This window comes from Lepisosteus platostomus, chromosome 6 (genome assembly GCF_059453375.1).
Source record: "Lepisosteus platostomus isolate fLepPlt1 chromosome 6, fLepPlt1.hap1, whole genome shotgun sequence".
NCBI classification, from domain to species: domain Eukaryota; kingdom Metazoa; phylum Chordata; class Actinopteri; order Semionotiformes; family Lepisosteidae; genus Lepisosteus; species Lepisosteus platostomus.
Window position 1 is genome coordinate 11,448,878 of NC_142616.1, and position 11,244 is coordinate 11,460,121.

The 11,244-nt window shown below is 51.0% G+C and overlaps 1 protein-coding gene across 2 annotated transcripts; it reads left to right on the forward strand.

Annotated features, from left to right (window-relative positions):
• Positions 1-299: 299 nt before the first annotated feature.
• Positions 300-8,030, forward strand: emc4 (ER membrane protein complex subunit 4). 2 transcript variants are annotated; one of them, XM_088634227.1, is made up of 6 exons: positions 300-445; positions 1,563-1,713; positions 2,902-3,016; positions 3,777-3,930; positions 4,420-4,580; positions 7,891-8,030. In XM_088634227.1, the coding sequence occupies exons 1-6, from the start codon at positions 316-318 to the stop codon at positions 7,924-7,926; spliced, it is 747 nt and encodes a 248-aa protein (XP_088490353.1). In that variant the 5' UTR covers positions 300-315; the 3' UTR covers positions 7,927-8,030. The 2 variants fall into 2 exon arrangements, with proteins under 2 accessions (XP_088490353.1, XP_088490354.1); XM_088634228.1 differs by having other exon boundaries at positions 380-522.
• Positions 8,031-11,244: the final 3,214 nt, after the last annotated feature.

Consider the following 11,244-nt stretch of genomic DNA (forward strand, 5'->3'; position numbering starts at 1 on the left):
ACATATGATATATGTAAAAAATACAAGTTAATTATATAACTTACCTATTACCTCTGGCGGTTAATTGTTTACTTTTCTGTTTGTGTTTGTTTACTTATACCTAATTTGATCCTCTGATTGTATTTGTATTTGTAAATTATTTACAAGTTTAATAAAAAATTCTTTAAAAAAAACGTTGAGGATGAACTTTTGAGATTCGAGGAGACTGACGGGTAAGGAGGCGGAGATATACAACCCAAACAGCTATTTTCCCCTCACTCAAATGGCCGCCGTGATGACGTCTAATGTCTGCGCCAACGCACTCGCAAGCTCTGTATGTTCGTCATGGGGGTCGGAATCTGCACATGCGCAGACGGAGAGCGAGTCATCTTCCCAGGTCGACGACGAAGCGGCGGAAAGGCGACTCGGGAGGTTGAGAAGTTGGGCTTTCTTGTCGTCGTGCAAGGTAACCTTGTCCCTTTCTCCGCGGTTTGTTGCTTACCCGTGTCGTTCGGGAGACAGGCGAAGGCGCAGCGGGGTGTGGTAAGGAACTGCTCCGTCGCGGTCGTTTAAAACGCGTAGAAACGCCGCTGGCGGCTATTTTTGTCATCAGTCGTGTTAACGCTGGCAGGTGCTCCGCTGGCGCTGAGATCACTGTTCTCACAAGTCAGCGAGACGTCCGTCTTCACGTAATCCGATCCTCTATCTCTGCATGTACTGTACAAGTGTGGCCTCTAGACTCACGCTGGTCTGTAGTTTCGGCACAGCTCGGGTTAAATTCGGGCTGTTGTGCGGCTGTGCGGCGCACTCGGTACAGTTTCCGCGACACCGTCTGCTTCTGCCCCGGGGGTCTGGCGTCGTGACCTGCTGTCGGACTCATGAGCGGAGTGTATCTGACACAGGACAGTGAAACCAGGAGCGGATCGGACTGCGGTGCAGTGGGAGTGTATCTGACACAGGACAGTGAAACCGGGAGCGGATCGGACTGCGGTGCAGTGGGAGTGTATCTGACACAGGACAGTGAAACCAGGAGCGGATCGGACTGCGGTGCAGTGGGAGTGTATCTGACACAGGGCAGTGAAACCAGGAGCGGATCGGACTGCGGTGCAGTGGGAGTGTATCTGACACAGGACAGTGAAACCAGGAGCGGATCGGACTGCGGTGCAGTGGGGGTGTATCTGACACAGGACAGTGAAACCAGGAGCGGATCGGACTGCGGTGCAGTGGGGGTGTATCTGACACAGGGCAGTGAAACCAGGAGCGGATCGGACTGCAGTGCAGTGGGAGTGTATCTGACACAGGGCAGTGAAACCAGGAGCGGATCGGACTGCAGTGCAGTGGGAGTGTATCTGACACAGGACAGTGGAACCGGGAGCGGATCGGACTGCAGTGCAGTGGGAGTGTATCTGACACAGGGCAGTGAAACCAGGAGCTGATCGGACTGCAGTGCAGTGGGAGTGTATCTGACACAGGGCAGTGAAACCAGGAGCGGATCGGACTGCGGTGCAGTGGGGGTGTATCTGACACAGGGCAGTGAAACCAGGAGTTGCTTGTCTTTGTTAACTAACCCCCCCTCTTTGCAGGTCTGAGCCTCCTGTGCTCGGTGATTGGACAGAGGTTGCTGGTTGCCATGGCATCTCCAGGGAACATGGGTGCGGGGGCCATGTCAATGCGGGGAGCGGGCGGAGCCAGGAGACTGAAGTGGGCTCTGGAGCTCAGTCTGGGCAACACAAGGTACACTGGAGTACTGATACCTGTCTGTCTCTCTCTCTCTCCCCCTGAGTCTGGGCAACACAAGGTACACTGGAGCACTGATACCTGTCTGTCTCTCTCTCTCTCTCCCCCTGAGTCTGGGCAACACAAGGTACACTGATACACTGATACCTGTCTGTCTCTCTCTCTCTCCCCCTGAGTCTGGGCAACACAAGGTACACTGATACACTGATACCTGTCTGTCTCTCTCTCTCTCCCCCTGAGTCTGGGCAACACAAGGTACACTGATACCTGTCTGTCTCTCTCTCTCCCCCTGAGTCTGGGCAACACAAGGTACACTGGAGTACTGATACCTGTCTGTCTCTCTCTCTCTCCCCCTGAGTCTGGGCAACACAAGGTACACTGATACACTGATACCTGTCTGTCTCTCTCTCTCTCCCCCTGAGTCTGGGCAACACAAGGTACACTGATACACTGATACCTGTCTGTCTCTCTCTCTCCCCCTGAGTCTGGGCAACACAAGGTACACTGGAGTACTGATACCTGTCTGTCTCTCTCTCTCTCCCCCTGAGTCTGGGCAACACAAGGTACACTGATACACTGATACCTGTCTGTCTCTCTCTCTCCCCCTGAGTCTGGGCAACACAAGGTACACTGGAGCACTGATACCTGTCTGTCTCTCTCTCTCTCCCCCTGAGTCTGGGCAACACAAGGTACACTGATACACTGATACCTGTCTGTCTCTCTCTCTCTCCCCCTGAGTCTGGGCAACACAAGGTACACTGGAGCACTGATACCTGTCTGTCTCTCTCTCTCTCCCCCTGAGTCTGGGCAACACAAGGTACACTGGAGCACTGATACCTGTCTGTCTCTCTCTCTCTCCCCCTGAGTCTGGGCAACACAAGGTACACTGGAGCACTGATACCTGTCTGTCTCTCTCTCTCTCCCCCTGAGTCTGGGCAACACAAGGTACACTGGAGCACTGATACCTGTCTGTCTCTCTCTCTCTCCCCCTGAGTCTGGGCAACACAAGGTACACTGGAGCACTGATACACTGATACCTGTCTGTCTCTCTCTCCCTCCCTCTCCCCGAGTCTGGGCAACACAAGATACACTGGAGTTCTGATGTCTGTCTGTCTCACTTACCCCTCAGTCTCTGTCCATCGTGCCCTCGCTGACTGACTGTCTGTATGGTTGTTTTTGTTGCAGGGGCCGTGGGGACAGACAGAGTAATCAAGGTGACGCGCTCTATCCAATAGGATACTCAGACAAGCCCGTCCCAGACACCAGCGTGCAGGAGACCGACAGGAACCTCGTGGAAAAGGTGACTTGTCTCTGTGCAGTGTTAATGTACTGGAGTGTCCAGTCAGTCAGGGTGTCTGTATGAACCCCTCTCTCTCAGTGCAGTGTTAATGTACTGGAGTGTCCAGTCAGTCAGGGTGTCTGTATGAACCCCTCTCTCTCAGTGCAGTGTTAATGTACTGGAGTGTCCAGTCAGTCAGTGTGTCTGTATGAACCCCTCTCTCTCAGTGCAGTGTTAATGTACTGGAGTGTCCAGTCAGTCAGGGTGTCTGTATGAACCCCTCTCTCTCAGTGCAGTGTTAATGTACTGGAGTGTCCAGTCAGTCAGTGTGTCTGTATGAACCCCTCTCTCTCAGTGCAGTGTTAATGTACTGGAGTGTCCAGTCAGTCAGTGTGTCTGTATGAACCCCTCTCTCTCAGTGCAGTGTTAATGTACTGGAGTGTCCAGTCAGTCAGTGTGTCTGTATGAACCCCTCTCTCTCAGTGCAGTGTTAATGTACTGGAGTGTCCAGTCAGTCAGTGTGTCTGTATGAACCCCTCTCTCTCAGTGCAGTGTTAATGTACTGGAGTGTCCAGTCAGTCAGTGTGTCTGTATGAACCCCTCTCTCTCAGTGCAGTGTTAATGTACTGGAGTGTCCAGTCAGTCAGGGTGTCTGTATGAACCCCTCTCTCTCAGTGCAGTGTTAATGTACTGGAGTGTCCAGTCAGTCAGGGTGTCTGTATGAACCCCTCTCTCTGTACTGGAGTGTAGAGGTACTAACCTCTCTCTCTGTCTCTCTCAGAGGTGTTGGGATGTGGCTCTGGGTCCTCTGAAGCAGATTCCCATGAACCTCTTCATCATGTACATGTCTGGAAACACCATCTCCATCTTCCCCATCATGATGGTCTGCATGATGGCTTGGAGACCCATCCAGGCCCTCATGTCCATGTCAGCCAGTGAGTGTGGACACTGCCGACACCCTGCACACACCCAACACACACTCCTGCACCACAGGGCACACACATCTACACACCTGGCCACAAACACACTCGCAGTCACAGACACTCAGCAATACATACACACACTGCCTGCTGCACACACACCTGGCCACAAACAAACACGCACTCAGCAACACACACACACACACAACCATAACCACACTATCCCTGCCACGCAAACACCCAGCCACACACATCTACACACCTGGCCACAAACAAACACACACACCTATGCGTATACACACACTCCGAGCCACACACACCTATGCGTATACACACACTCCGAGCCACACACACCTACGCGTATACACACACTCCGAGCCACACACACCTACACACATCCAGACACACCCACACGTATACACACATTCCCAGCCAGATATAGAACTGCACACTCTCTCTACCTGTCTGTCTCTCTCTCTACCTGTCTGTCTGTCTTCCTTTTAGCCTTCAAGCTGTTGGAGAGCTCCAGTCAGCAGTGGCTGCAGGGGCTGGTCTATCTCATTGGTAACCTCCTGGGCCTGGCATTGGCTGTCTACAAGTGTCAATCAATGGGGCTTCTTCCCACCCACTCGTCCGATTGGCTGGCGTTCATCGAACCGCCTCAGGTAAGAGTCTGTACAGGGGTGTGTGAGTGTGTCCAGTAAGAGTCTGTACAGGGGTGTGTGTGTGTATACAGTGTGTCCAGTGAGAGTCTCTACAGGGGTGTGTGTGTGTGTCTGGTAAGAGTCTGTACAGGGGTGTGTGTGTGTGTGTATACAGTGTGTCCAGTAAGAGTCTGTACAGGTGTGTGTGTGTGTACAGTGTGTCCAGTAAGAGTCTGTACAGGTGTGTGTGTGTATACAGTGTGTACAGTAAGAGTCTGTACAGGGGTGTGTGTGTGTGTATACAGTGTGTACAGTAAGAGTCTCTACAGGGGTGTGTGTGTGTGTACAGTGTGTACAGTAAGAGTCTGTACAGGGGTGTGTGTGTGTATACAGTGTGTACAGTAAGAGTCTGTACAGGTGGGTGTGTGTACAGTGTGTACAGTAAGAGTCTGTACAGGGGGGTGTGTGTGTGTGTGTGTGTCCAGTAAGAGTCTGTACAGGGGTGTGTGTGTGTATACAGTGTGTCCAGTAAGAGTCTGTACAGGGGTGTGTGTGTGTGTGTGTGTGTCCAGTAAGAGTCTGTACAGGTGTGTGTGTACAGTGTGTCCAGTAAGAGTCTGTACAGGTGTGTGTGTGTGTATACAGTGTGTACAGTAAGAGTCTGTACAGGGGTGTGTGTGTGTGTATACAGTGTGTACAGTAAGAGTCTGTACAGGGGTGTGTGTGTGTGTGTGTATACAGTGTGTCCAGTAAGAGTCTGTACAGGGGTGTGTGTGTGTGTACAGTGTGTCCAGTAAGAGTCTGTACAGGGGTGTGTGTGTGTGTACAGTGTGTCTGGTAAGAGTCTGTACAGGGGTGTGTGTATACAGTGTGTCTGGTAAGAGTCTGTACAGGGGTGTGTGTATACAGTGTGTCTGGTAAGAGTCTGTACAGGGGTGTGTGTGTGTATACAGTGTGTACAGTAAGAGTCTGTACAGGGGTGTGTGTGTGTACAGTGTGTCCAGTAAGAGTCTGTACAGGGGTGTGTGTGTGTGTACAGTGTGTCCAGTAAGAGTCTGTACAGGTGTGTGTGTATACAGTGTGTCCAGTAAGAGTCTGTACAGGGGTGTGTGTGTGTGTACAGTGTGTCCAGTAAGAGTCTGTACAGGGGTGTGTGTGTGTGTACAGTGTGTCCAGTAAGAGTCTGTACAGGGGTGTGTGTGTACAGTGTGTCCAGTAAGAGTCTGTACAGGTGTGTGTGTGTATACAGTGTGTACAGTAAGAGTCTGTACAGGTGGGTGTGTACAGTGTGTCCAGTAAGAGTCTGTACAGGTGTGTGTGTGTGTACAGTGTGTCCAGTAAGAGTCTGTACAGGGGTGTGTGTGTGTGTACAGTGTGTACAGTAAGAGTCTGTACAGGGGTGTGTGTGTGTACAGTGTGTACAGTAAGAGTCTGTACAGGGGTGTGTGTATACAGTGTGTACAGTAAGAGTCTGTACAGGGGTGTGTGTGTGTGTATACAGTGTGTACAGTAAGAGTCTGTACAGGGGTGTGTGTGTGTATACAGAGTGTCCAGTAAGAGTCTGTACAGGGGTGTGTGTGTGTATACAGTGTGTCCAGTAAGAGTCTGTACAGGGGTGTGTGTACAGTGTGTCCAGTAAGAGTCTGTACAGGGGTGTGTGTGTGTATACAGTGTGTCCAGTAAGAGTCTGTACAGGGGTGTGTGTGTGTATACAGTGTGTCCAGTAAGAGTCTGTACAGGGGTATGTGTGTGTATACAGTGTGTACAGTAAGAGTCTGTACAGGGGTGTGTGTGTGTGTGTGTGTGTCCAGTAAGGGTCTGTACAGGGGTGTGTGTGTGTGTACAGTGTGTCCAGTGAGAGTCTCTACAGGGGTGTGTGTGTGTATACAGTGTGTCCAGTAAGAGTCTGTACAGGGGTGTGTGTGTGTGTCCAGTAAGGGTCTGTACAGGGGTGTGTGTGTGTGTACAGTGTGTCCAGTGAGAGTCTGTACAGGGGTGTGTGTGTATACAGTGTGTCCAGTAAGAGTCTGTACAGGGGTGTGTGTGTGTATACAGTGTGTCCAGTAAGAGTCTGTACAGGTGTGTGTGTGTGTGTATACAGTGTGTACAGTAAGAGTCTGTACAGGGGTGTGTGTGTGTGTATACAGTGTGTACAGTAAGAGTCTGTACAGGGGTGTGTGTGTGTGTATACAGTGTGTCCAGTAAGAGTCTGTACAGGTGTGTGTGTATACAGTGTGTACAGTAAGAGTCTGTACAGGGGTGTGTGTGTGTATACAGTGTGTCCACTAAGAGTCTGTACAGGGGTGTGTGTGTGTGTCCAGTAAGAGTCTGTACAGGTGTGTGTGTGTGTATACAGTGTGTCCAGTAAGAGTCTGTACAGGTGTGTGTGTGTACAGTGTGTCCAGTAAGAGTCTGTACAGGGGTGTGTGTGTGTGTGTGCAGTAAGAGTCTGTACAGGTGTGTGTGTGTGTGTGTGTGCAGTAAGAGTCTGTACAGGTGTGTGTGTGTGTGTGTGTGTGTACAGTGTGTACAGTAAGAGTCTGTACAGGGGTGTGTGTGTGTGTGTACAGTGTGTACAGTAAGAGTCTGTACAGGGGTGTGTGTGTGTGTACAGTGTGTCCAGTAAGAGTCTGTACAGGTGTGTGTGTGTATACAGTGTGTCCAGTAAGAGTCTGTACAGGGGTGTGTGTGTGTGTATACAGTGTGTACAGTAAGAGTCTGTACAGGGGTGTGTGTGTGTGTATACAGTGTGTACAGTAAGAGTCTGTACAGGGGTGTGTGTGTGTATACAGTGTGTCCAGTAAGAGTCTGTACAGGTGTGTGTGTATACAGTGTGTACAGTAAGAGTCTGTACAGGGGTGTGTGTGTGTATACAGTGTGTCCACTAAGAGTCTGTACAGGGGTGTGTGTGTGTGTCCAGTAAGAGTCTGTACAGGTGTGTGTGTATACAGTGTGTCCAGTAAGAGTCTGTACAGGTGTGTGTGTGTACAGTGTGTCCAGTAAGAGTCTGTACAGGGGGGTGTGTGTGTGTGTGCAGTAAGAGTCTGTACAGGTGTGTGTGTGTGTGTGCAGTAAGAGTCTGTACAGGTGTGTGTGTGTGTGTGTACAGTGTGTACAGTAAGAGTCTGTACAGGTGTGTGTGTGTATGTGTACAGTGTGTACAGTAAGAGTCTGTACAGGTGTGTGTGTGTGTCCAGTAAGGGTCTGTACAGGGGTGGGTGTGTGTGTGTGTGTGTGTGTCCAGTAAGGGTCTGTACAGGGGGGTGTGTGTGTGTGTGTGTCTAGTAAGGGTCTGTACAGGGGTGTAATAATGTAAATCTGTCTCTTACAGCGGATGGAGATTATGGGTGGAGGGATGGTGTTGTGACCTACAGACAGACAGCAGGACAAACAGAACAGACAGACTCTTCCTGTCCTGAAATTCCACAGCTCCTCCTGGATTTCTACACTGTCTTGTTCTGATAAAGTCCTCTTATTGATTAGTTGCTGTACAGTGTGGGTCATCCCTGGTACTGGTCAATGGAAGACTGAGTGAACCAGTGCTAGAAACTTCCTGGTAAGGTGAGGCACCTTGACCGCCAGACCAGCTGGCCTCCCGGTACAACAGGGTCAGCACCTTGACCACCAGACCAGCTGGCCTCCCGGTACAACAGGGTCGGCACCTTGACCACCAGACCAGCTGGCCTCCCGGTACAACAGGGTCGGCACCTTGACCGCCAGACCAGCTGGCCTCCTGGTACAACAGGGTCAGCACCTTGACCACCAGACCAGCTGGCCTCCTGGTACAACAGGGTCAGCACCTTGACTGCCAGACCAGCTGGCCTCCTGGTACAACAGGGTCAGCACCTTGACCGCCAGACCAGCTGGCCTCCTGGTACAACAGGGTCAGCACCTTGACCACTAGACCAGCTGGACTCCCGGTACAACAGGGTCAGCACCTTGACCACCAGACCAGCTGGCCTCCCGGTACAGTACAATGTTTGTTACTGGGAACAGGTTCCAGGGTTTGACTGGAGAAACAGACTATGGGGTGTAATGTACAGGAGAGATATTCCAGAGCAAGAATGAAGCCTTTTTTCTTTATATGAATAAAAACTGCCTTTTAAAAAAAAAAAACAAGCCTGAGACCCTTGACTCCTCTGTATTCCACCTCTGTACTGGGACTCTGTCTCGGAGAGGCTGTTTTCATGTAGATTAGTGTGATCTGTCCATCACTGCACTGTTCACTCCTTCTCTACAGCTCTTCAAATACTGACTGACTGGACACTCCAGTACATTAACACTGCACTGAGAGAGAGGGGTTCATACAGACACACTGACTGACTGGACACTCCAGTACATTAACACTGCACTGAGAGAGAGGGGTTCATACAGACACACTGACTGACTGGACACTCCAGTACATTAACACTGCACTGAGAGAGAGGGGTTCATACAGACACACTGACTGACTGGACACTCCAGTACATTAACACTGCACTGAGAGAGAGGGGTTCATACAGACACACTGACTGACTGGACACTCCAGTACATTAACACTGCACTGAGAGAGAGGGGTTCATACAGACACACTGACTGGACACTCCAGTACATTAACACTGCACTGAGAGAGAGGGGTTCATACAGACACACTGACTGACTGGACACTCCAGTACATTAACACTGCACTGAGAGAGAGGGGTTCATACAGACACACTGACTGACTGGACACTCCAGTACATTAACACTGCACTGAGAGAGAGGGGTTCATACAGACACACTGACTGACTGGACACTCCAGTACATTAACACTGCACTGAGAGAGAGGGGTTCATACAGACACACTGACTGACTGGACACTCCAGTACATTAACACTGCACTGAGAGAGAGGGGTTCATACAGACACACTGACTGACTGGACACTCCAGTACATTAACACTGCCCTGAGAGAGAGGGGTTCATACAGACACACTGACTGACTGGACACTCCAGTACATGAACACTGCACTGAGAGAGAGGGGTTCATACAGACACACTGACTGACTGGACACTCCAGTACATGAACACTGCACTGAGAGAGAGGGGTTCATACAGACACACTGACTGACTGGACACTCCAGTACATGAACACTGCACTGAGAGAGAGGGGTTCATACAGACACACTGACTGACTGGACACTCCAGTACATGAACACTGCACTGAGAGAGAGGGGTTCATACAGACACACTGACTGGACACTCCAGTACATTAACACTGCACTGAGAGAGAGGGGTTCATACAGACACACTGACTGGACACTCCAGTACATTAACACTGCACTGAGAGAGAGGGGTTCATACAGACACACTGACTGACTGGACACTCCAGTACATGAACACTGCACTGAGAGAGAGGGGTTCATACAGACACACTGACTGACTGGACACTCCAGTACATGAACACTGCACTGAGAGAGAGGGGTTCATACAGACACACTGACTGACTGGACACTCCAGTACATGAACACTGCACTGAGAGAGAGGGGTTCATACAGACACACTGACTGGACACTCCAGTACATTAACACTGCACTGAGAGAGAGGGGTTCATACAGACACACTGACTGACTGGACACTCCAGTACATTAACACTGCACTGAGATTAACACTCACACTAGGGACAGTTCAACACACGACCACACATACCAGGGCCAGTTTTCCCACCTGCATTTGTTTGGCTTGTGGAGCGAAACCGGAGCACTGGGAGGAATCCCACATGAACCCGGGGAGAACATGCAGACTCCACACAGACAGCAGCCCAGGACTCCTGTGCCGCCGTGCTGCGGCGGTTCTGACACACTGCCCACACAGCAGCTGAGCAGTGTGTCCGAATTTCAGCCTTTAAGAACTGACAACTCCTGTGGTTCCTCACGTTGAGGGTTTTACTGGAAAACGTTGGACAGTTAGTGCTGAGAGTCTAATACAAACTGCCCCAGCTCCTGCTGTGGGTTCCTGAGGAGTGACTGTCCATCAGTCCAGATCCCAGGACACTGTCAGTAAGAGTAGGGGTGTCCTGACTGGTCAGTACAGATCCCAGGACACTGTCAGTAAGAGTAGGGGTGTCCTGACTGGTCAGTACAGATCCCAGGACACTGTCAGTAAGAGTAGGGGTGTCCTGACTGGTCAGTACAGATCCCAGGACACTGTCAGTAAGAGTAGGGGTGTCCTGACTGGTCAGTACAGATCCCAGGACACTGTCAGTAAGAGTAGGGGTGTCCTGACTGCCGGTCAGTACAGATCCCAGGACACTGTCAGTAAGAGTAGGGGTGTCCTGACTGGTCAGTACAGATCCCAGGACACTGTCAGTAAGAGAAGGGGTGTCCTGACTGGTCAGTCCAGATCACAGGACACTGTCAGTAAGAGTAGGGGTGTCCTGACTGCTGGTCAGTACAGATCCCAGGACACTGTCAGTAAGAGTAGGGGTGTCCTGACTGGTCAGTCCAGATCCCAGGACACTGACAGTAAGAGTAGGGGTGTCCTGACTGCCGGTCAGTACAGATCCCAGGACACTGTCAGTAAGAGTAGGGGTGTCCTGACTGGTCAGTCCAGATCCCAGGACACTGTCAGTAAGAGTAGGGGTGTCCTGACTGGTCAGTCCAGATCCCAGGACACTGTCAGTAAGAGTAGGGGTGTCCTGACTGCCGGTCAGTACAGATCACAGGACAC

What these genes read in the sequence shown, in the direction of transcription:
- emc4 (XM_088634227.1), top strand. Translation starts at nt 316, where the DNA reads ATGTTCGTCATGGGGGTCGGAATCTGCACATGCGCAGACGGAGAGCGA. An exon ending in CCTCATGTCCATGTCAGCCA is followed by an intron (nt 3,931 to 4,419) that starts GTGAGTGTGGAC and finishes TCTTCCTTTTAG; the next exon opens with CCTTCAAGCTGTTGGAGAGC. An exon ending in CGTTCATCGAACCGCCTCAG is followed by an intron (nt 4,581 to 7,890) that starts GTAAGAGTCTGT and finishes TGTCTCTTACAG; the next exon opens with CGGATGGAGATTATGGGTGG.